This window comes from Ctenopharyngodon idella, chromosome 13, assembly GCF_019924925.1.
Source record: "Ctenopharyngodon idella isolate HZGC_01 chromosome 13, HZGC01, whole genome shotgun sequence".
NCBI lineage: Eukaryota > Metazoa > Chordata > Actinopteri > Cypriniformes > Xenocyprididae > Ctenopharyngodon > Ctenopharyngodon idella.
The window spans coordinates 28,462,662-28,489,841 of NC_067232.1; the positions used below are offsets into that span (position 1 = coordinate 28,462,662).

At 37.1% G+C, this 27,180-nt stretch overlaps 1 protein-coding gene across 7 annotated transcripts in view; it reads left to right on the top strand.

Moving 5' to 3' along the window:
• The window catches only part of LOC127524802 (arginyl-tRNA--protein transferase 1), a 100,945-nt gene extending 75,595 nt beyond the window's left edge, over positions 1-25,350 (top strand). For all 7 annotated transcript variants that reach the window (XM_051916740.1, XM_051916734.1, XM_051916735.1 and 4 more), the window contains 2 exons: positions 7,929-8,049; positions 24,482-25,350. In XM_051916740.1, the coding sequence (XP_051772700.1) occupies positions 7,929-8,049; positions 24,482-24,660 (300 nt within the window). In that variant the 3' untranslated portion in view covers positions 24,661-25,350. The remainder of the gene's footprint in view (positions 1-7,928; positions 8,050-24,481) is intronic.
• Positions 25,351-27,180: the final 1,830 nt, after the last annotated feature.

Sequence of the window (27,180 nt, forward strand, 5' to 3'; positions counted from 1 at the left end):
AGGTTTTTGAGGAAAACATTCCAGGATTTTTCTCCATATAGTGGACTTCACTGGGGTTCAACGAGTTGAAGGTCCAAATGTCAGTTTCAGTGCAGCTTCAAAGAGCTCTACATGATCCCAGACGAGGAATAAGAGTCTTATCTAGAGAAACCATCGGGCATTTTCTAAAAAATAAATAAATAAATAAATAAAATTTATACACTTTTTAGCCACAAATGCTCGTCTTGCACTGCTCTGTGATGCTCCACGCATTACATAACCATGTTGGAAAAGTCACGTGTGACGTAGGCAGAAGTACCGCGGTAGGACGAAAAACTCCATCTAATTTTCTCCTCCAACTTCAAAATCGTCTGACATCGTTGTTTTACCTTTTTTGTAAAGGGTGTTTGACTTAGTCTTTGCACGTTCGCTTTGTAAACACTGCATCGGTACTTCAACCTACGTCAAGCGTGACCTTTCCAACATGATTACATAATGCGTGGAGCATCACAGAGCAGTGCAAGACGAGCATTTGTGGTTAAAAAGTATATAATTTTTATTTTATTTATTTTTTTTTTATAAAATGTCCGATGGTTTCTCTAGATAAGACTCTTATTCCTCGTCTGGGATCGTGTAGAGCTCTTTGAAGCTGCACTGAAACTGACATTTGGACCTTCAACCCGTTGAACCCCAGTGAAGTCCACTATATGGAGAAAAATCCTGGAATGTTTTCCTCAGATACCTTAATTTCCTTTCGACTGAAGAAAGAAAGACATAAACATCTTGGATGACATTGAGGTGAGTAAATTATCAGGAAATTTGAATTCTGAAGTGAACTAATCCTTTAAGGTAAAGAGTTCTCTCCCCAGATCAGCTTGTGTAGACATCTTCACTCCCCACAGCGAGAGTTGAGGTGTTGTCTTTCACAGAGATTCCTAGCCAGCAGTGAAGTTGAGGATTTATGCCCCTGATTAATTGCTTTTCTAATAAAACTCAGGTATGGACCCTGCGGCGCGCCCCAGCTGGAGGGCTGGAGGTTTTTAGAGCAAGTGAAAATGAGTTGTTTTCCTCAAGACCCTCTCATAGAAGACACAAAACTGCGTCTAAAATTGGAATTTATAGTAGATTTTCACTTAAGCAACTAGACCTTCACAGTAAAATATAACAAAGTGGTAATTATGTATGCTCCATTATAAATAGTCCCATAAAAACATGATAATTTGCAATAAAAAAATGGATGTTTGTTGTGAGAAAATATATATTGTGCATCCCTAAATGAAACCCAAACATACCTGCATGTCCAAGTTTCTTCTCCATCTTTGATTGTTTTGATCTAATCCAGTCCTCCATGACGTTGCATCTGTCACTGCCACATCCATGTGTATGTTTTTGGAACTTTCTGATTTCATCTCTGATTTATTATTGTGTATTTTTTTTAAACGGCTATTCATGCGACATGACGAAAGGTGCTTCTCAAACAGTTCTTGTTTTCTTTTCTTTATCCTCTGTATTCCTCACTATGGTGATGTCAATGAGCCTTAGCGAGTGCGGGCCGTCTGTCAACATTACCTTCATTGTCGTGTGAAAGCAGGTTGGCAGGAGGACTTGAAGACGGATGGCGCTGTGTTCATCGTGCCATTCTTTTAAACAAACACGGGGGAGTGAGAAATGCAGACAGAAACACACGGATTAAACTGGTTTCAATTTGTTCTTTCAGCCGTCATAGTTCACTTGACAACCCCCCCCCCCCCGCTTATGAACTGATGTTGGATCAGAGCTCATACCCTCAGACTCTTAACCACATCCTGCCTCGGCAGAAAACAAAAGTGGCTTTGGGTCAGCTGGAAAGAGTGGGACAGAGAACATGTCGTTTCTTGCCATTTTTTCTTCTTACCTGGCCTTCAGCCTGTGCTATCACATCCTCCTCTGATAGCACTTTGCTGAGCTAGCGGAACTGACAGATTTATGGATGCAAAAGGGAAAATATATGCTCCACGTGGTTAGTTTTTGCTCGTTTGGCTTTTTTTAGTTGTTTTTTAGTCTTCAGCATCCCATTATACCCTCTACTATCATTTTAGATACAGGCGTCAGATAGATCAGTTTACCAGGAGATAACAAGAATAGGTTTAACATAGATTTGGAAACCAAATGGTTTTCAGTTCTGTTAGTGGTTTATGAAACATCTGCATTGTTCCACAGATGTAGACTGAATATCTGATGCAATAAAAGCATTAGATCAACATTTAACTCTTAAGTGTGATTCATTCTTCTGTGTAAATGTACTTTATTTGTGGTATATATGCAGATGAACAGATGTGACACCGCTCACAGAAAAACTGAATCCAAAGTATGTGTTTAAAGAAACACTGCACTGCAAATTGAAAATTGGCATATATTTACTCAGCCTCATGTTGGGAAGAAATGCACTACACTAACATTCAAAAGTTTTGAACGAAATTAATACTTTTATTCAGGAAGGATTCATTAAAATGATTGCTATATAATTTATAATGTTACAAAAGATGTATATTTCAAAGAAATGTTGAACGTTCTATTCATGAAAGAATCTTGAATAAATGTAATGTATTTGTAGTTTCCACAAAAATTAGAAGCAGCACAACTGTTTTCAACACTAGCTATGTTTCAGTCCACTTTTTTTATGCGCATTTTAGCATATCGCATTAAAAAAAAATTTTTAGATAAATTTTAAAAATGCACATAAAGAAAAACTAGAGATGCACTGATATGAAAATTTTGGCCGATACCGATAACCGATAATTCTTCATATTTGAAAGCCAATAACCGATTTTTATATAATCTTTGAGAGCCTGATTACAAAAACAAAAGTCTTTAATATATCGGCCAAATTTTCTTATCGGGCCGATAACGATAACATTAAAAATGAACATATATTGGCTGATACCGATATGGTTGCCGATATATCGTGCATCTCTATAAAAATCTTGTGCGCTCGTTTGAGTTGGATACATTTTTTTTATCCGATAAGAAAACATGCGCATAAACTCCAATGGAAACACAATTACCAAACGGCATAACTGGGTAAACCAGCTGACCAATACTTTTGCACAGCATCTGAAATGCTGTTTTTGGATATTCCCATTTTGTGCATAAGTTAAATTCGCAATCCGATACCAATAACCGATAATTCTTTATATTTGAATGCCGATAACTGATTTTTATATAATGTTTGAGAGCCTGATTACAAAACAAAAGCCATGTCCCAAACACACAATTATAATGTTGTCATTATAATATTATGCAGCTCATTTGACAGACATGTTGCACTTACTGTATTTTCCATTTTGAAGTGATTTTCAGTCACATTTCAAGCAATTCAAAACCATCATGGTGGACAGTGCACATCTGAAGTGTCTCAGCTGAAGGAAATAATCCATTATTTATCGGCTTTAATATATCGGCCAAATTTTCTTATCGGGCCGATAATGACATTATCGATATCGATACCGATATGGTGGCCAATATATTGTGCATCCCTATAAAATACTTGTGTGCTCGTTTCAGTCTGATAAAGTAACATAAACTACGATGGAAACACATTTACCGAATAAATTCCTTGATGCGCCTTTAAAAAATCATGTGACTTTGCGCATTGGGACGGCCTAACTGAACTAACCAGCTGACCAATCTTTTGGCACAGCATCTGAAATGCTGTTTTTGGTCATTTTGGTGCTGTTTTTGGATGTTTCCATTTTGTGCTTGAGTTAAATTCGCAGCTTTGGATGGAAACATAGCTATTGATAATAATCATAAATGTTTCTTGAGCAGCAAATCAACATATTAGAATGATTTCTGAAGGATCATGTGACACTGAAGACTGGAGTAATGATGCTGAAAATTCAGCTTTGATCACAGGAATAAATTACGTTTTACTATATATTCACATAGGAAATAGTTTGAATTGTAATAATGTTTCATACATTTACTTTATTTTTTTCTAATAAATGCAACTTTGGTGAGCAGAAGAGACTAAAAAAGAGACCAAACCCAATCTTTTGAACGGTGGAGTACATTCTGTAGAATTAATGGGGACTGTAGTTTTCAAGCCTCAACAAGAATGCAAAAGCATTATAAGAGTAGTCCATTTGACTACATCCGCCCTAGTTCTCTGAGTCATGTGAACTAGTTGTACATTACTTCACTTACATCCATTTTGAAGTTTGAATGCTCCACTTCTCATTTATTGTAATTGCAAGGAAAAGAGTGACAGAATCTCATGACAAAATTGTTTATATTTGTGAACCGTTCCTTTTTCTAAGTTGGCAATGCAAACTTGCTCAGAATTACTCAAAAATACAGAACCTTTAAGAAACTGGAACTTCAGTAAAACTGGACATGTAATCATTTTCTCTGGTTTGAAAAGCAAGGAGATGGCTACACTTTGGTGTGTGTTTAAAAATGTCAATCTTTGCGTGCAAACACTGAATCTTTGAGAGCGGTTTGGGGACAGGCTATGAGGAGAGAAGGCCTTTGGTGCGGCGGTGAGATCAGCCTCGAGACCCGTGGCCAACAGAGCCGTCAGGGAAGTGGAACAGACACAGAGATAATGACCAGCCAGACTCCATCTCTCTGTCTCTCTCTCTCTTTCTCGTCTTAACTCTTTGACAACCTTTATCCAAGTGTCTTCTGCATGAACCGTTCTGACTCCCCCGAGATCACGGGCTTCTTTAAGTATGTGCTAACTACAGTGTTTCCTTACCGCGTTTCTACAGCGCCACGGTAAAAGAAATATTTTTCCAGAGATGTGAGCTAGCAGTCTGAATTATGATGAGGTATCATGTACAGTGAAAAAGGACATGTCTTTCTATTGCATATTACGTATTTCTATTGTCTTCACTGGCCGCGCTCAAAACAAACAGTGTAGCCTGATTCATGAACAACATGACTCTTATGAGGTGATTCATTTAATCAATTTGTCAAAAAGATTCACAAATGAACCAAGAACTGTTAGTGTACTGTGTACAAGACGCTTAAAAAATATACGTTTGGAACAGAGTTTAAATGTTTTTTGGGGAACACCATTCACTATTAAATACAACACTTGCCTCAATAAACTCCTAATTTACTGCTTATTAATAGTTAGTTTTAATAGGTAGTTTTTGTAGCGTCTAAGTAGATTAAGGGATGTAGAATATGGTCATGCAGAATAATGCATTAATATGTGCTTTATAAGTACTAATAAACAGCCAATATGCAAGCTAATAAGCAACTAGTTAAAAGTGAGAATTGAACCCTGAAATAAAGTGTTACCATTTTTTTTTTTTTTTTGTTTTCTAAAATAAGTTAAGCAACCGGAAACATTCAGTAGACTTGTACTCCCATCCCATCAAGCAGAAAATAAGCATCAGTGCCATTTTTCTGAACTGCTTCTCTGAACTTGCTCCTACTATTCTGTTTCTACGGTTGTCAAAAGTGTCTAAGAATCATTTTCCCCATCGTATTCCGAGAAAGGGTTTGTTTCTCAATGACTCCAGACCTGTTGGAACAGGCATTGATGTCCAGAGGGCCATTACTGCACACTTCTTCATCACATCGTCTGCATCCGTGTTCCCATACAGTTGGACATTAGTAGTCCATTCACAGTCGTTTCATTTTGCAGATTTTATCACAGGTTAAATAGATTTAATAATGAGTTGAACATCTGAATGCACCATATTTTAGATCTTAGAACAGTTCATCAGTGATGACCAATAGCCTTAAAACACAGTGGTGAAATCACCCACATTAGACTAAATTTGCTTACAATTTTATTATTTACTTATTTTATCAGTAATAATATCTGCAATTACATCTGCTGCAGAGATGAGGTTGTGGTGTGTGACCGTTATGTCTCTTACAATTTGTATTTGTTCTTATTTTTTTTCTGCGTTTATTTAACTGGCTTAAGATCATAAAAAGTTAACAAGACACACCTTTTGTATCTGTTTGTTCTGGTTACTTCCTGGTTTCCCCTAAAAATGGACTTTGCATCTTTGCAAAATCTCTTTACAGGCTCATGCTTGTACCCGCAGCCAAGATTCCTTTTCAGAGCGCGATCGCAAGCTGCACATTTAATGGCTGTGGAGAGTGACGTTTCACTTCAGCACATCCAGAGACCTGTAGCACATCATATTCTACACTTAGCATTGTAGCATTTTATTTCTTCCTTCTATTGTAACATTAGTCAAGGTTTCTTGCACCAGAACAGTTGTGATTTAGCTTTTCATGACCATTATCCACCTGCTCTTTGACACTTACAACACTTAGACTGTTTTTCACTTTGTTAACTTTAGTTAGTGTGTAATGTTGCTGTTTGATCATAAACAACATCTGCAAATTTACAACGCTCAAAGTTCAATGCAAAGGGAGATATTTTCTTTTACAGAAATTGCTTTTTAAGGACTACAACGAGCTTCTTCCTGGGTTGGTGACATCACAATCCCAAAATTTACATAAACCCGCCCCCGAGAACACACAACAAAGGGGGCGGGGCCATGTTGGGCTGCTTTAGAGAAGAGGAAGAGTTGTTGTAGTAGAGTGTTGTTGACATGCCGTCATTTTACGCCGGACTGCTTCACAAACGAGGGTCAATTCAACACAAAAGATTAACATGACGACACATGATAGTGGATGAGTTGAATCAACTCCACAGCAACTACATAAATTTATCCACTAACCATTCAGAAACGTCTAAAAGTTGTAACTTCTTCCTGAGTCTCTCCATCAGTGTCGACTCCGGTTTGAACAATGTAAGGCTGAACACTTTCATCATTTTGGCTGCGTGAGATTCTCCAGCTTTGTTGTTGTTGAGCTGTTAAAGCTCCGCCCTCTTCTGGAAAGGAGGCGGGAGCAGCAGCTCATTTGCATTTAAAGGGACACACACAAAAACGGCGTGTTTTTGCTCAAACCTAAATAGGGGCAAATTTGACAAGCTCTAATAAATGATCTGTGGGGTATTTTGAGCTGAAACTTCAGAGACATATTCTGGAGACACCAGAGACTTATATTACATTATAGGGCATTATAGGTCCCCTTTAAAAATGTTCTGTATAAAAGACCTTTGCGATTGACTAACCTCTGCATACCTGCACAACAAATCCTGTTTTTTATTATGTATTCATCTAGATTTACTACTATATTTTTTACAATTATGTGGTGTTTTACATGTGTTCCTATTATGCATTATTTCTTTATTCTCTTTTCTTTAATTTTGTACACGTGCACATGTCTGTCTGCAGACTCGAAAGCAAACAAATGCTCTTTCATTGCTCAGTGAAGCCTTCAAATCCAGTGACCCTTGCTTGCTTGTCATCGGACTGCTCTGAATAAGTCACCTCACTCTTTAGGGCTCTCTGTATAGTCCGCTGATGACAGAGTGATGAACACGAGTGTGAAAACCTTTCCCTCACTACCCATCGAACATATCGCCACCTCTCCTTGCCTTGCCCCACAAAATGCCTTTTATTTACACGTTCCACAGGGTCCCTCGTTCCCATGCTGTCCGTGTAGTAAAAACAGGACACATAGTTTCCACCGCGGGATAATGACAGATGAATTCTGTCGGTAATGGTGGGACTTTCGCAAGGCTGCTTCTCGTTTGACCAAAGACTGAACTAAACCCACATAATCTGTGCAGGCTTTAGCGTGCGGGTGCGTGTCCGTACGTACGTGCACTTTTGCCTTCGGCTCAGTTGTGTTTGAAGAAATGCAGAGATCTGCACCGAGGCGTCTGCTTGTTTACACTGCGGTCACAATGGTGTGTGTATATTTGTTTGGCTCTGCGTGACTGTCGGCAGTCCCTTAAAAGACACGCAACTCAAGGCCATCTGCTTCTCCCCTCTTTTTTCTCTCCTGGTTTCCCGTTAATCTACAGCATTCAACATACCAATGCACTGACCAAACTCTTCCTCTTCTTGTTTTTGCATTTATAGGGTCAGTACCGGCCTTCAGACCTCCTGTGCCCTGAAACGTATGCTTGGGTGCCCATCGAGAGATGCATTCCCCGCCTTGAGATCTCTGTCTACTCTCGTCTGAACGAGAACGCCCAAGCAGGTTAGCCTCCAGTGGGACTGTCATGGTGCATCTCACAAGAACATGTCCAGCTTGTTGTTTTTAAAGATTTATTTTTACCATTTTTGGAGTTTTAATGACAGTTAAGCACATTTTCTCACCTAATTGTCATTACTGCATCTGGACACTTTAGTTTTGACTTTTGACTTGAACTCATTTGTTTTAACATCATTGAATAACAGAAAGTTTATTAAAACAGCATAGAGGCAATCTAACAAATACCAAAATATAGTTTATTTAAATATATTTATGATTTTAATTTCAGTAATGAGAACTGTCCCTAATTTTTAAAAATTATTCTTATTCTTATAATTATTATGCCCCCGGTTTCACAGACAAGGCTTAAGCTAGTCTTAGACTAAAATGCATGTTTGAGCTGTTTCAACTGAAAGCAACTTGTACTGACAGATCTTAAAATATGTCAGTGTTATTGTTTTGTCTCAAGATGCACAGCAGTAATATATTTTTCTAGGGTATGTTTATAAAAGCTACTTAAATACCCTAATTAAACTAAGGCCTAATTCTGGCTTAGTCTAAGCCCTGTCTGTGAAACCAGGCCATTATGTCCTATTTTAAGACTAAATATACTAATTATAATTTCATATTTCCTTTGGTTTTGGAATGAAATTTCACTCTGATAAGTTTCCAATTTTTTATGTAAATAATAATACATTAAAATATTATTTTAATATATTATAATATATATATTTTTTATCATTATGTTTTTACTATATCATTTTAATATCCTATTTTAATCCTAAAATATATCCTTTATTTTCTATAAGCAAAAATGTTTTACAAAATATAATTCCTTTTTTTTTTTTTTTTTTCACCCTGGGAATTTTAATTATTATAAATAATTATAATAATATTAATAGTAATAAATAATTAATATTATTTATAACAATCTTGTCATATTTTAGTAAAACAATGTATTAATTTTTATTTAGAAATTTAAATATTTTTATATCCTATTTTAAGTCTAAAATTGGATTTATTTCTGTAAGCAACGACTATGCATATTTAATAAGGTTTGAATAAAATGCCGCTGGAAATCAATATGATTTTAATAAAAATTATTATTATTATTATTATTATTATTATTATTAAGTCCTATTTTAAGATTAAAATAAACTAATTATAATTTCATATTTCCTTTTGATTTTGGAATGAAATTTCATACTGATAAATTTTAAATTTGATATGTTAATAATAATACATTAAAAAATATTTTTTATCATTGTTTTTACTATATCATTTTAATATCCTATTTTAATCCTAAAAATTGCTTTATTTTTAAGCAAATTTTTTATTTTTATTTTTTTCGCTTTTGCTTTTTTGGAATGAAATTTCACCCCAACAAATATTGAATTATATATATATATATATATATATATATATATAAATTATTTGTAATAATATTATTTTATTTTAGTAATATATTATTATTTTATTTATAATTTTAATAATTTTATATCCTATTTTAAGTCTTAAATTGGATTTATTTCTGTAAGCAAAATATAATTCCTTTTTATATTTATATAACATTTTTTTTTTTTTTTTACCCTGACAAGTTTTTGACACATGAGATTCTCCCACGATGTCACCTGTTCTGTTGCACATGTTCAGAAAGATCCTGTAGCTGAACCTGTAAACACTCAAAAGACATTGGCAGTTTTTCACGTTTTCCAGAGCCAATCTGACAGGACCTCCTGACAAAGTTTTAGGTCCAGCCAACCTTTCCCGAACACAGCTGACTGCGCTTATCAAATGCAGTCTGTTTAGTGTCAAAATTGCATCAGGTTATTGGACTCTGGGTCAGATCGAGCGAGCTCTGATGGAGATCCATCACCACAAGTGGATTCGGGAACCACTCCATTCGACCACGTCATGGCACTTTACTATCAGACTTACTAATCAGTTTGACAGAGTCGGTAGGGGCCAACTGTAAAATCAATATGTAACAGCAGTTCCCATGACTGTAATTGCACAATACACATCATTTGTGTCAGCTTAATAACGGTAGCCATTCGGCAAACTTGCTCCTTGGACGCCATTGCTTTGGAGCTCAATTTGTAAACCGTCAAGTGTGTTTATAGATTTCAGTTCTGTGAACAAAAGGAGGGGTGCATTGGTCCTGCAAAACGTGTGTTGAAATAACAGGACTGTATCCAGGCGTGGAGAGCATCCAGGATTCTGTAGCGTCAGTCAAGCGGGGTCAGTGGTGTGGTCTCGGCCCAGAACTGTGGGGTTGATGACGATGATAATAATAATAATAATGTCAGTACCGACAAGCAGACGCCATGCCTGGGCCACAGAGGGAGGGTGAGGTGCTGATGAGTAAAAGAGCGCCTGAGCTCTTCTTTTTCTCTTTTGTTTCTCTTTGCCCAACTTTTATGTACACTAGCAGTCAAATGTTTAGACACTCTTTGTCAGTGTTTATTAGTGTTGTTTTTCACATTTTAGAATAATAGCAAAGTCTTGAAAACTATTAAAAGAACACAAATGGACGCATCTGTCTTATATTTGGCATTGTCATTCATCAACCAACTTCATGAAATGCATCCTGGGATGCTTTTAAAGACTATACTGAAATTGGCACATGTATGCTGGACATTTGTTTATGGTGTTTCCTTCACTATCTACTCCAAAAAATATTGTTTAATACCAGAACTCGAACATAGGAATGATTTGTATTTGTTTGCAAAACGATCAAAAGTTTTTCAAAATCACGGGAAGCAAATTCTGTTGAGTGTGTCCAAACTTTTGACTTGCAGTCCATCTAAATTTGACTGTTTCTTGTGCTTAATCAAATTGTTTTGATTGTGAAAAGTGGGCGTTACATACCAGAATGGAGTCAAGTGGTTGGAGAGACTGAGAAGTCTATTCTTGTTTTGCTTGATTTGAGTGCAGCTTTTGACACCATTTCACACAATATTCTGTTGAACCGTTTATCTGGTATTTATTAACGTTTGGTTCACGTTATACCTTTCAAACCATACACAGTTTGTACAACTAAGAAATTTTCAGTCCCAACCTCCTTCTGTTAGCTGTGGTGTCCCCCAAGGTTCAGTCCTAGGTCCCCTATTGTTTCTATTTTACCTTCTCCCACTTGATAATATTTTCTCCAAAACTGTTATGCTGATGATGCACAGCTTTATGTATCTACAAACCCTGATTCCATTACATCAGAACAACGAATCATTTACATAAGACCAGAAATTTGTATTAAGGCAGTAAATAGGTGAAGTAAGAACTGATGTATATAGTATGTTTAGTGCCTCTTCTTCAAGCCCATGAATTCTTCACTTCTCAGAATCTCAGAAACAGCCATCATTTACAGTTCTCCACATATGTTTGTGTAACATGTTTGTTTGTTAAATATTTTGCCTAATTTGATTATTACAATATGTAATTGTTGCAGCACAACTCGTTTGTCTTCCACAGAATTCCTTTTCCGTTACCAGGAATTTTGGTGCAAAAATTCCTTCAACAGTGTTATTAAATTTAAAAGTGTGTCCCACTTGTAGCACAGAAAACACTCTGCTGATGTGCTTCTCTGCAGTTCTTGTGTAATTTGAGAGGCGCATAGAGTCTGTGTTGTTTATATTACCCAGTTAAATCAGGATGTGCCACTCTAGCCCACAGCAGAAGTGTAGGGGTGTTTGTGCTGACGTGAGTCTCGGCGCAACGATCACGAAGATAGTTTTTAACTATTTAAAGAACATGGTTTATAGAGGCATTTCTATTATTCTGTCAACATTGTGATCCAGGGTGATACAGGCAGAGGAGAAAGGAAGCATTGCTTTTAGGATGCCACAAACACGTCCTCCCCGGACAGACGACAATGTGTTTATTTTTCCTTCTCGTCGTGATCTTTATCCAACCATACCCTCATGTGTGTTTAATGTCAGACGTCTCTCTGAACGTAATGTTGGAGGAGAAAATGAAAATTCTGTCATTGTTTACTCACCCTCATGTCGTCCCAAACATGCTGCTCAGAAAGTTTTTCCTATTATGATCAATGTTAAAAACAGTTGAGCTGCTTAATATTTTTGTGATGCAATTTACAACATGAGCAACATAATGAATTTTTCATTACTGCGTGAACTTTTCCCTACAAGGAACAATAGCATTACTTTCATAAGCTGATCTCACCCATCTGATCGTTGCTGTAAACACACTTTCCTTTTCATCAGGTTCATATCAATCTTCACATTCGACCCCGTCAGCCCTGTAAACACACTGGGGCAAGTGTAAGTGTGCCTGTACTTCTCTTGTGTGTAAATATTTAAGTTATAGCTGAGCATTTAGATGTTAAATAGAGCGAGGGTTGAGGTAAGGGTCAAGGAGAGATTACGCTCACGGTCAGCAGATCCTCACAGCACTTTTGAACTCGTCTCTGAAGCCGCTGATGAAGAGGGTGTCAACTCTGATCCTGAGCGATGCTGTTTCCCTTTGAATATGAAATTTAGTACCAGGCGGAGCTGCACGATTCTGGACAAACTGAGAATCACAATTTTTTTTGTTTAAAATCGAGATCACGATTCTCCCGCAATACTGAATAGACAACCAAACAAAATATCATGTAATTTACTAGAGATTCTGATAAAATGTTAATTGCTGCTGTCTATTTAAAAAAAAAAAAAAAATTTTGAATGAATGAGTGAATGATTCAATGATTCACTTATTTATTTACTGGATGAATCAGCATTTTTGAACGTATCTCTTGAATGATTCAATGATTCACTTATTTATTTACTGGATGAATCAGCGTTTTTGAACGTATCTCTTGAATGATTCAATGATTCACTTATTTATTTACTGGATGAATCAGCGTTTTTAAACGTATCTCTTGAATGATTCAATGATTCACTTATTTATTTACTCGATGAATCAGCGTTTTTGAACGTATCTCTTGAATGATTCAATGATTCACTTATTTATTTACTGGATGAATCAGCGTTTTTGAACGTATCTCTTGAATGATTCAATGATTCACTTATTTATTTACTGGATGAATCAGCGTTTTTGAACGTATCTCTTGAATGATTCAATGATTCACTTATTTATTTACTGGGTGAATCAGCGTTTTTGAACGTATCTCTTGAATGATTCACTTATTTATTTACTGGATGAATCAGCGTTTTTGAACGTATCTCTTGAATGATTCAGTGATTCACTTATTTATTTACTGGATGAATCAGCGTTTTTGAACGTATCTCTTGAATGATTCAATGATTCACTTATTTATTTACTGGATGAATCAGCGTTTTTGAACGTATCTCTTGAATGATTCAATGATTCACTTATTTACTGGATGAATCAGCGTTTTTGAACGTATCTCTGTAATGATTCAATGATTCACTTATTTATTTACTGGATGAATCAGCGTTTTTGAACGTATCTCTGTAATGATTCAATGATTCACTTATTTATTTACTGGATGAATCAGCATTTTTGAACGTATCTCTTGAATGATTCAATGATTCACTTATTTATTTACTGGATGAATCAGCGTTTTTGAACGTATCTCTTGAATGATTCAATGATTCACTTATTTATTTACTGGGTGAATCAGCGTTTTTGAACGTATCTCTTGAATGATTCAATGATTCACTTATTTATTTACTGGGTGAATCAGCGTTTTTGAACGTATCTCTTGAATGATTCACTTATTTATTTACTGGATGAATCAGCGTTTTTGAACGTATCTCTTGAATGATTCAATGATTCACTTATTTATCTACTGGATGAATCAGCGTTTTTGAACGTATCTCTTGAATGATTCAATGATTCACTTATTTATCTACTGGATGAATCAGCGTTTTTGAACGTATCTCTTGAATGATTCAATGATTCACTTATTTATTTACTGGGTGAATCAGCGTTTTTGAACGTATCTCTTGAATGATTCAATGATTCACTTATTTATTTACTGGGTGAATCAGCGTTTTTGAACGTATCTCTTGAATGATTCACTTATTTATTTACTGGATGAATCAGCGTTTTTGAACGTATCTCTTGAATGATTCAATGATTCACTTATTTATCTACTGGATGAATCAGCGTTTTTGAACGTATCTCTTGAATGATTCAATGATTCACTTATTTATTTACTGGATGAATCAGCGTTTTTGAACGTATCTCTTGAATGATTCAATGATTCACTTATTTATTTACAGGGTGAATCAGCGTTTTTGAACGTATCTCTTGAATGATTCAATGACAAATAAATTTTTTAGCAGTAACTTGTCGCCATCTACTGGTGTAACGATGTGATTGATAAAATCTTTATTTGAACCGTCAAGTTACTTTCAAAAGGTGATTTACTCTATTTTGGTCACTACCGTAGACATCAGTGTTTATATCTGAACTATAAACTTTTATCCCAGTACTTTGATAATTTGAATTATTGAAACACAGAAATAACGATACTGTGTAGTGAAAAAGACTGTTAGTGAAGCTCTTTCATATCTACACGACAGCGGCTCTCTCTGGCTCAACGGCAGCACCAACACCGCTGTGATCGTACTTGTCAAAGGTTTAACAGACACAAGCCGATTCATTGTCATTTAGGAACAAGATCGTGTTGGTGTTTGAATCGAGATCATGATCTTTTAATGATTAATTGTGCAGATCTACTACTAAGTGTGCCAGATGAATACAGTTTTACACACTGCCTACTTAAATATGGCATCTAACATGGATATTTTGGACCAATTAGATGCACTGTGGGCGGGGCTCCAAAACCAAGCAACCAATAGAACATTGTGTCACTTGTCGAAGTGTGGCTGGTTAGGACAAAATGAAGATTAACGTAGAAGAGAGAGGATTTTTCTCATTGTGCCTGGGGGGGACACGTGTTAGGATGACCTGTTTTCTAAATCAGAAACGCAAGTTATATTGTCCAGTCTAGTTGATCTAGTTAGGTTTTTTTTTTGAGAATGATGCCAATACGAGTGACCTCATCGCAGTCCTCATAGCTTCCCACACATTTGGTACTGGTTTTGATTGCAGAGTTTGGGAGGCCCTTGGTCTTGTTTGACCTACCTCCGTGCTGACTGGCAACCAGACGCAGGCCTTCATATCCCCCAGTGTTTTTAAATCGTTCTTGTGGTGCCTCCAGTCCTACATGACCTGTTGTTCTTGGCCCGACAGACCAACTATTTCAGGCCTGTTTCTCAGCAGAGCTCAAGGCCAGCGGTCTGACGGTTGGTTACAAGGTCGATGTTTAGAGTCTGTGGAAGCCACATTGGAGCCACATTAGAAAACTAATGTAGATGTCTGTGTTATAAACTACATGCCCTCTTTCGAAAACTGAGAGAAATATGAAGCTTTTTATTAAAGGATTAGTTCACTTTAGAATTAAAATGTCCTGATAATTTACTCACCTCCATGTCCTCCAAGATGTTCATGTCTTTCTTTCTTCAGTCGAAAATAAATTAAGGGAAGTAAAATATTCCAGGATTTTTCTCCATATAGTGGACTTCACTGGGGTTCAACGGGTTGAAGGTCCAAATGTCAGTTTCAGTGCAGCTTCAAAGAGCTCTACATGATCCCAGACGAGGAATAAGAGTCTTATCTAGATAAACCATCGGCCATTTTCTAAAAAAAATAAAAATTTATATACTTTTAAACCACAAATGCTCGTCTTGCACTGCTCTGTGATGCTCCACGCATTACGTAATCATGTTGGAAAGGTCACGGAAAAAGCTCCATCTCATTTTCTCCTCCAACTTCAAAATTATCGGACATTGTTGTTTTACCTTTTTTCTAAAGGGTGTTTGACTTAGTCTTTGAAAGTTCACTTTGTAAACACTGGATCGGTACTTCCGCCTACGTCACGTGTGACCTTTCCAACGTGATTACGTAATGCGTGGAGCATCACAGAGCAGTGCAAGACGAGCATTTGTGGTTAAAAAGTATATAATTTTTACTTTTTTTTAGAAAATGTCCGATGGTTTCTCTAGATAAGACTCTTATTCCTCGTCTGGGATCATGTAGAGCTCTTTGAAGCTGCACTGAAACTGACATTTGGACCTTCAACCCGTTGAACCCCAGTGAAGTCCACTATATGGAGAAAAATCCTCGAATGTTTTCCTCAAAAACCTTCATTTCTTTTCGACTGAAGAAAGAAAGACATGAAACATCTTGGATGACATGGAGGAGAGTAAATTATCAGGAAATTTTAATTCTGGAGTGAACTAATCCTTTAAATCTCATTTTCAAACTTGACATGCCAAGTTTGACGTCATTGGCACCAAACATTGTTTCTCATGTGTCTCAACATAATGACTTTATTTAAAAAGCCTTTAAAGCTGATTTCTTTTTAATTCCTTTCCCATTCTTTCTGAAAGATTTTAAATGAATTTGTATTTTAAGGTCAACTGTTACTTTAATTTTTCTTTGTAATCTGACCCAAAAGACACATGGTTTGTGGTCCAGACTAGTTCTTCTCGTTCTAGTTATATGTGATTATAGTGCTGGTGACCTGTCTGACATAATGTATTTGTACTAAACTAACAGACCTTGATTGATTGATTGATTAAATTAGGTGTGTGAGTTCAGAGTTGAAGTAAAAACATTCTGTCAGACACTAGGGCAATGAATGATCAATCCAGAGGAGGAAGCTTATTTTAATGAGGTGCCTGTGGAGCACGTTTACTCACATACTGCTTGAACTCTTCAATCGTGGGGTTACTTGCCTGATAAGGTAAATCTGGCTGGGAGTCTGTATTGTGTTTGTCTGGCAACGGCCAAACTGATCTCATGGTCTTCTCCTGACCGACAGGATTTAGATAATTTCAGAATAATTATATTTATGAGATGAGCGCCACAAAATTGTTGTAAAAATCTTGATTTTGTTTGGCTTTTTGGCTTTGTTTACACTGCTGCATTCAACTGATTTGTTTTTCAAATTCAGACTTCAGGACTGATAGTCTAGGCTAAATCTACGGTGCCATGGCAAAATAAACTATACTTTATCTGATCTGTGTGTTTAGGGTCTGAATTAAATGTGATGAGGAAAAATAAACACATTTTTATTGTGTTGTATTCACTGTCAACACACACAGTTATCAGTTTGAATCAGTCTTACTGAATTGTTTGCAGTTACTGAATTAATGTTACTCACTGATTGAGTGGGTATTCATATCATAATGTGTAGTTGGGTCAATGACGAATACATTTTTAAAAGTGTAAAAAAACAAAATGGAGATATAATTAATTTTTATTAAGTGTTAACAATGAGATTATGTGGTTTTTATAATCAATTAACACTGCTTTTGTCATTTTTTACAAGATGGACAAAATTTGTCACCAAAAAAGTCATTCGGTTTAACCAAGATTTCGGTTTTACCGAATGACGATATTTTCAAACAATGCTAACAGGCTGATATCTAGCTAGCTAACAAAAGGACAATCAAACATTTTATATTTAGTACAAGTTTTTAAAATATTACAACATTTTCCATGTTTTATAGCGGTTGTACCGAATGACCTGATGTTTCGGGACATGCGTATGAACAAGAGAAAACATGAATTTTTCAAATAGTTAAGAGAGAGTTAGTTACTTTGCTTCACGACCATGTGATCCTTCACAGGTGTCTGAATGATGTCACATCCTGTTACATGATATTGACCACATGACTTGATCCAAAATGGGTTACTCCGAATGACATCAATGAAATTCATTTTTCTGGACATTCTTTCTCATAACAAAGCAACGACTTCTACACATAATTTTAACACCATTTTGCACTATGTTGATATATGATGTTATAAAATCATGCCAGAATAAAAAATATATACATTTATTACATTTTAAGATATTTTAATCACAAATTAACGGTTGGACGGTTAAACCGAATGACCTTTTGACACTTCAAAATCTTTAAAATACCTTTATATGTAGCAAAATATAATTAAAACCTTTTGGATTCAATAAAAGAGATCTAGTTGTACTACCTTACATACTTTGGATGTCATATCTTTGTTTTTAATTGTTTTTAGATCTTTTGGACAAAAAAATGACCTGTCACATCATTGACCCAGTTAAAGATTCACTACATAAGCACTGAAAAGTTGTATTCTAATAAATAGTTTAAGTATGTTCCAAAAACCTAATTCTGAAAGAAAACTGTAGTTTCTCCAGACCTTCGAGGAGCGTGCCGGGGTGTCAGGATCCTCTTTGTTCAGCCCGACTCATTCCAGAGAAAGTCCGATTTATCACCTTTGACCTCTGACCCCAGGATAGATCTGGCCCTGAAGCAGCGTGTCAGTGAACCTCCGGTGCGGCTGATTGAGAAAGTCTGATGCCCCTTGACGGGAGTGTTAATCGAGTCATGGATGGATGAATGGAGTAAGAATGGGTCGGGGGAAGGAGTGTGTTTATATGCAGAGCGGATGTTTGGATTGTCTGACTGAAAAGAGCCCAACTGTCGTGACGGCTCTGTACAGTGTTATTGTCGTGCTTAATTGAGCAGCTAAAAGCTTTCATTCTGAACTGTTTATTGCTGTTTGATATCTCGACACGGTTTCGTTTTCTTTTACTTTTCTTTTTAAATGAGTCTTTTGTCTTTGCTGAATGTCAAATAATGTACACCAGTCCAGTGTACAGCAGGGCCGTAACCACCATTGAGGGGGACGAGTTCTCCCAATAATTAGTAATGGCAAAATTACTAAAAATTACATTATTGATGCTGATCTGATGATGCACCGCTCTGTTTGTTGTTAGGATGAAAAAAAAGTTTTAAAAGTTAGATTTTTAGGCTGGTCTGCCTCAGCGGTTTAACAGCGATCATCACTGTCAGAATGAGTGAGCTGGCCAATCAAATAAAAGAAGGCGGGGCTTACTGTTCACAGAAGATGAGTGCAAGTTGACCGTTCGCAAAGACCCGCCCCCTTTAGTTACCGTTGCTACGTCCAACAAGCCATGCCGATCTCTCACCACACATCATGTTCTCACGCAGGAAAAACACATCGCGTAGCAAAGAGTACATTGACAACACGTCGACAGACAAGACAGAACAGGTTACTTTTGATATGAAACAAAGTCTCAAATTTTGTCATTTTTAAAGACATTCTAACAATAATTAATATTTGGTGGCTCTTTAATGTGTGGTGACAGATCGCTGTAGCGCCTCAGCTGAAGCGGCTCGTGAACCGATCATCTCTTCCTACTAGTGAATTTATAGCATCAAATAAACATGAATGAACATCAGAAGGAATGTTGTTTCAAACGCGGAAAGATGTCAGTACACACCATTTTTCAAGTTCAAGTCCACCGAGGTTAATCTGCTAACTCCTGACTGCTTTGTCGGACAAAATGGCGGATTCGGCATTATGATTGGTTAGATCGCCTGTCAATCAAACTTCAGCGAAGGGTCAATTCCAATGCGACGCTTTTGTTTTAGCCGTGAAAGAGTATGTGGCGAGTAGCTAAAAATGTAATATTTGATGACTGTTTTATGATTGAAATATTCAGCGACCGACAGTAATATCCAGTGATGCAAAATACTCAACATTTTTATGAAATTTACACCATTTTGAACTGAAAACATGCTATTATTTGATTAATATATGATATGATTAATGTAATTCATAACTGAATGTGACAAAACAAGAAACGTTTTGCGTTTTTGACATATTAGACACAAATAAGAATGAATATATTTTTTTCAAAAACTATTATTTGCAAATTGTTTGAATTGATTACTTAATAACTACAATAGACCTGGAACTTTTACCATTCTTATTTATTTTTCATTATTCTCTTAAATCCCTTTTAATGTTTAAAGTTCTTTTTAGTATAAAAAATTACCCAATAACACCCCTAGGGAAAAAAAAAAATCATGGTCCCCCCAATGTCTAAGACATGGTGTACAGAACCACATAAAAAATATGGACATCAAAATATGAGTTTATTGGATATGTAATGTATTCATTAAACTGTTTCAAATCGATAACGTTTCATTTGTGATTCGCTTAGTCATTTGTTCATGAATCAGACTATTCTTGTCAGGCAAGACGACAATATAGAAATTTGTTATTTATTGTCTATTATTTTGCAGTACCTAATCTCTTGAAACTTAAAATACAGCTTTGTTTGCTGTAGATTCATAGCTAGGCCCCATTTAGTATACATGACCTCACCCACGATACCTCTGAATTACCTTGTAAAATATGCCCACTTGAGTTGCATAATACCATGCTGAGCATACATTCTCCCACATTTTCGACGCATTCACTTGGGTTGTCTCTTTAAAATGCTAATGTATTACGCAACCTGTTTACCCCGGAGGACCGCAGTCCTCACTTCTGTATTCAAGGTATCACATTTGTGCTGATTTTGAATTTTAGCTTGCGCTTGAGTTTTAAACTCAAAGCTTTAATTCAAGGAACTACAGTTTGCAAGCAAAAAAAGTTCCAGTGGATGAATAAATGAAGATATGCCGTATGAAAGTATAAAGTAAGCTTTCATTCTCCTCTCACAGGGCAGTTGCAGTACCTTACTGGGACAGAAACAGAGTATTGAGCGCCCGAAGGGGTTTTCCAGGGAATGTTTTTTCTTCTTTTTGAGTGGAAATAATAAAGCTCTCAGTGTTTGGTTTGGGGGTGTAGGCAAGGGCTTCATACGGTTATGAGGGAACGTTCAGAACTTGCTGTTCACGGCTCTCGTCTGCTCTTCATTTATCATAATTTATTGGATGTAGTGTGATGGACTGCCAGCTACCTCTCTTTTTCCTCTCTCCATTTTTTTCTCTCTCGCTCACTCTTGCTGTCTGTCTTCCTCGCACTCTATTTATCCTGCTTTATCTGTCTGCGCATGGATATCGTCTTACAGGCTGGAGTCGCTAGCATCTTTCTCCATTCCAGACCAGGATCAGGACAAATCAGATGCAGAACATACGTTTGTAAGGCCTCTTCAGCTACAGAGAAATGTCTGAATGTCATTGCATCAGATAGCAATATATTACATATTAATATATTATTTCATTTATTTGAAAGAAAGATGGCTAGTGGTGCTCTGGTGCTGGTCAAGTAGCATGATCTAGAAGAACACCAGCATCCAAAAGCAACATATGCAGGTCTTTTCAGCGGCATTCTCTCGTTTTTTTTATCAGCATGAGAGAACAGTGTGGGTACTGTAGTTAGATTTCAATTTTCTTTCACTTCTCTTTTCTCATTCCCCATCAATCTCCCACAAAACCCAAGCCAAGTTTGAACAGCGTCTGTGTGGCGGATGAGTTTTACTGGATATATTACAGGGAAACGGTGAAAATTAAACCGTACCCCCTGTGTGTGTGAAATGATGAGGACTAATTTACATTACCCAGCATCCCCCATGAAATCTCCGTCAGCTGGCTTCCAGATGAGGCACTTCACAGAGCGAGAGCCATGAGCTGGTGTCAGATCTGTTAATATCAATCATAATTTTCACTAAAAAGAATCTCCAGAGCAATATATTGTTACTCATCTGTCACTGTTGGCCTGGAGTTTTGCATATCCCTGTGTTTATTTTCCCTTCTGTTCCTCCAGCTCTATTTAGGGCTGGTGGCCTATAGTTTGTATATTTCTGTCACTTGTGGTGTGGCAAAGCACGTTTGCAGTATTCCAGTATTTTTTTCTCAGGACTTTATGCCAAAATTTATGGCACCACTTTTTTGTCTGCTTCTGTAACTTGTATTGAGTGCGTTCTTTACCTTTATTAACAGTGTTTCCTGCACCATGTTTGTGCACCAGAATGGCTTTTAAATTCCAGTTCAGTTACTGGATTTGAATTTAATTGCAACCATAGATGTATACACACAGATGCCTCATCTACGGGCCGCTATACGTAAGCCGTCCGCCATATTGGAACAGTCAAAGCCGGTCCCTGAACACTTGAGAGCAAGTTAACCATTAATGTTAGATTAGCGTTAGCTAACACGACATTAAAAAGATACCATAGCTTAAAAATCAGACAAAAACAAACTAACGCATTCTCATTTCTTCAGAAATTTAAATCTTGGCGGTTTTTACAACCAGAGGTTGCACAAAGTTCATTGATTTTTACAGTGAATAAAAATCCAAGATGGCGGATGCATTGACGTGTCTGTAGCGGTCGAATGTGGCATCTACGTATCAAAGTCCCTTTAAGGCAAGTCATTTCACTCGGCGGCCATCTTTGAAACACCTCTCAGACAGCTATTTTAGTCATGCAAAAAAATGTGTTTTTAAATGGGAAAACATCAAATTCTCCAAAGCTGTTCACCAAGCTTATGATTATATGTCATATTTGAAATCGCCAATGAAGTCTGGCAGCAACTGTCTCATAAATTTTGTTTCTTATGCTCACATATCGTTAAAAAAGCGTATTTTTTCTAATTCTTCTAATGGCAATGACTTTACCAATTGGCGAATGGCTCTTTTATTTAGAAGGCGGCCATGTTGTGTGTTGCACTTTCTCTCATTTGTAGGTAATATGAGTGTACCATCAGTAAATCTTTGCACATATCTGCGATCGCAACATTGAAATGACTGTTTATGACTAAATTTAAAACTTCTAAGTTTCTTTGAATTGAGAAACACTCAACATTTGACTTGACTAAAGCTTGTTTGTGCTTCTGTGTGTGTTTATTTGAGCTGACGTTGTAATTCTTCATTTGGGTTAGTCAACCTGGCCTAGAAAGTTTATTCCCCCCTTTTTAACCCCCCGCTGCCTTGGAGGGCCATTTTCAGGCTTCTACAAATGACTGCATTCTTTTTTTGCAGCAATTCTTGTTTTAACAGCTCATGGGGGAAGGTGTTGGCTTCTTGACTGAATACGCAATGTGTATGTGAATGTTGGCTTGCCGGAGTGAAGTCCTATAAACAAATGAGAACCGACCAAGCTGTTCCTTCACTGAAGGAGTCATTGTTACACGTCTCTGGCTGCTCTGCTCTGAGCCGCTGCTTTTGGAACGATTCTGCTTTTATGTTCGTGATGATTGAGGTCAAGCTGTAGTAACCCTGACTGACCTGGTGTTGTTGCCTAAGGGTGGTGAGATCCTTTTTCTTCATCATACCTGGGTAATTGTTAGTTGGAATCTGCACCTGACCCTCACATGAACCTCTGAGGGTGAGTTAAGACTATGAGCACTGATGTTTATCCCTCCACCCAGTGACTTAAACGGTTAGTTCACATAAAAAAGAAAGTTCTGTCATTAATCACTCACCCTCATGTCATTCCAAACACGTAAGACCTTCGATCATCTTTGGAACACAAATTAAGATATTTTTGATGAAATCAGAGAGTTTTTCTGGCCTTCGATAGACTGCAACACAGTTACTACATTCAAGGTCCAGAAAGGTACTAAAGACATCATTAAAACAGTCATGTGACTGCAGTGGTTCAACCTTAATGTTATGAAGAGACGAGAATACTTTTTGTGGGCAAAACAAAACGACTTTATTCAACAATCTCTTCTGTGTCATTCTCCTACGCTGTTTACATTGTATAGACAGTTCAGCGCTTCCGGGTTCTACGTCAGAACGTCAGCTCAAATTGTTTAATAAAGTCGTTATTTTTGTTTTGTTTTTATGTACAAGAAGTATTCTCGTCGCTTTCAACATTAAAGGATTAGTTCACTTCAGAATTAAAATGTCCTGATCATTTACTCATCCAAGATGTTCATGTCTTTCTTTCTTCAGTGAAAAAGAAATGAAGGTTTTTGAGGAAAACATTCCAGGATTTTTCTCCATATAGTGGACTTCACTGGGGTTCAACGGGTTGAAGGTCCAAATGTCAGTTTCAGTGCAGCTTCAAAGAGCTCTACATGATCCCAGACGAGGAATAAGAGTCTTATCTAGAGAAACCGTCTGACATTTCTAAAAAAAAAAAAAACAATTATATACTTTTTAACCACAAATGCTCGTCTTGCACTACTCTGTGATGCTCCACGCATTACGTAATCACGTTGGAAAGGTCACAGCAAAAAGGTAGTAGCAAAAAACTCCATCTCATTTTCTCCTCCAACTTCAAAATCATCCGACATCGTTGTTTTACCTTTTTTTTGTAAAGGGTATTTGACTTAGTCTTTGACGTTCGCTTTGTAAACACTGGATCGGTACTTCCGCCTACGTCACGTGTGACCTTTCCAACGTGATAATGTGTGGAGCATCACAGAGCAGTGCAAGATGAGCATTTGTGGTTAAAAAGTATATAATTTTTTATTTTTTTTAGAAAATGTCCGATGGTTTCTCTAGATAAGACTCTTATTCCTCGTCTGGGATCATGTAGAGCTCTTTGAAGCTGCACTGAAACTGACATTTGGACCTTCAGCCCGTTGAACCCCAGTGAAGTCCCCCAACACTGGTTACCAGTGATCCTGCAGCACTTAGTTTCTCAGGGTTCATCTAACTTTTGTCCTCTTTCTGTGTCGTTCTGTAGGTGATGCTCTTGCGCTGAAGGATCTGGGCAGGGCGTTAGTGCTCCACAGGAGGACAGTGATGCCCTACGCGGCCTACGCCCGTAAGCGGAAGGGTTTAAACGACGAGAAGGAAGTGGAGCAGTACGCTAGCCTGGTGGGCCAGACGTGTGCCGAGAGAATTCTGCTCTACAGAGCTTAAAGCCCCTTCATTACTTCACAAGCATCTGTCTGTCTCTCTTTCTCTGTCTGTCTGTAAGTGTTTGTACGCTTGTCTGTTTATTGTCTCCTTGATTGTTTATTTGTCTGCTTTTCTTCTTGTTTTTCTGATTCAAGTATTTTCCCCATAAGTGTGTACAGTTTGCTTTCTTTTTTTGTACTGCTGTGCATTGCTTCACTCTCCCTGTCTTTCGTAATCTCTTCGAACTCTACTTTTATATTATCTGGCCAGCAGTGCTGTTATAATCCCACGCACTGACCGGGCACATATATTGTCTCACATTGTATCCCAAAATATAATCCATTTACAACTCACCAATCACATCATACATCAAGAAATTCTGTGCACCTAATTCTGAATATATGTCATGTCTGGATGGGTGTTTCTAGACTGTGGTTACCCTGAAACATTTGGCCTTTTGTGACATAATCGCTGCTTTCCCAAAGCGTTTAATGTTCCTGGTATTTATATTCTTCTTAAGTGACTAATACCACCCAAAGCAGGTGCTGTGACACAATGTACGTTACACAGCAGACGACTTGATGGCTTTGCTGGATGGTTAAATCAGTCCATTTTCCTGTGGAACAGACTTTTCTTTCATTTGAAGTAATAACTCCAGTGCTTTTATTTTAATATTATTATGTTTCAAGTAAAATAAAAAAATATATATAATCTGCTGGTCTGGTCTGGATTTGTTGCACCAAAGCGCCTCCTCTTCTCCAGCTGTATGTGACATTCTCTGGGCCAAACTCCAGTCCTCGTTCCTGCGCTTCGGTCAGATCTAAAGACTAGCGTGTGAACGCTGACTCACTCGCGTCTAGCCGGGGACGCTGTGTTTTGTCGGCAGGACTGGCTCTGTTGAGAAGGGGTGGGTGGCCTTGGTGTTGAACCAAGAGCGAGAGCCAGCTGTAGATCCAGGAAACATGCAGAATGAACCGCGAGACTTCAGCAGGAGTCACCTGACATCTGATGCTATTCATTATGTCTTTGGACGGCCACATGAATAACTCTTAGTCGATAGTCAAAGGTTGAGATTATCTCAGCCTTTTCTGTCCAAGAATGGCCCACTTAGACAGGAATAGATTGTTTGACTGACATGTGAAGTGACCAATCACAGTTCATTTTGTTTTTAGATGCAGTTTAAAGGCGGGATTAGCGGTTTATACTGCCATAATAGGTTGATGTGGGGGAAAAAAAAAAAATTATTGTCTTTACATGATCGTGTTGTGAATTTCTGTCGATCCAAAAAGAAAAAAAAGTATTGATAATTTCACTGATTTTTATGGTTGTCAAGGTTTTTTTCTTAATGTTTTTAAAAGAAGTCTCTTGCTCACCAAGGCTGCATTTATTTAATCAAAAATACTGTAAAAAATAATTTTCTATTTTAAAGTGTAATTTATTCCTGTGATCAAAGCTGAATTTTCAGCATCATTACTCCAGTCTTCAGTGTCACATGATCCTTCAGAAATCATTCTAATATGATGATTTGATGCTCAAGAAACTAATTTTTTGGAAACCATGATACTTTTTTCAGTATTCGAGTGAATATATGAATATAAAGTTCAAAAGAACATAATTTATTTGAAATAGAAATTTTTTGTAACATTGTAAATGTCTTTATTGTGACTTTTGATCAATCTAATGAATCCTAAAAGTATGAATTTCTTTTTTTTAAAAGAAATTCAGGTCAATATTTAGTTAATTTTCACCAAAAAAGTGTTTAAAAGATTATTTAAAAGATTCGTTGGCATTAACCTGGTGAACTTTGTCGAATCTATTGATAAGTTGGTCACACTTTAGTTTATTGTGCAATTCTCGCTATTAACTAACTATTAACTATGACTTTTGCCTCAGTAAACTCCTAATTACTGCTTATTAATAGTTAGTATGGTAGTTAAGTTTAAGTATTGGTAGGATTAAGGAATGTAGAATATGGTCATTCAGAATAAGGCATTAAGGACTACAACAAACGGCTGGTAGGGACTACAATGAGCTTCTTCCCGGGTTGGTGACATCACTAACCCTAAAATTTACATAAACCCCGCCCCCGAGAACACACAACAAAGGGGGCGGGGCCATGTTGGGCTGCTTTAGAGAAGAGGAAGAGTTGTTGTAGTAGAGTGTTGTTGACATGCCGTCATTTTACGCCAAACGAGGGTCAATTCAACACAAAAGATTAACATGACGGCACATGCTAGTGGATGAGTTGAATCAACTCCACAGCAACTACATAAATTTATCCACTAACCATTCAGAAACGTCTAAAAGTTGTAACTTCTTCCTGAGTCTCTCCATCAGTGTCGACTCCGGTTTGAACAATGTAAGGCTGAAAACTTTCATCATTTTGTCTGCGTGAGATTCTCCAGCTTTGTTGTTGTTGAGCTGTTAAAGCTCTGCCCTCTTCTGGAAAGGGGCCGGGAGCAGCAGCTCATTTGCATTTAAAGGGACACACACAAAAACGGCGTGTTTTTGCTCACACCCAAATAGGGGCAAATTTGACAA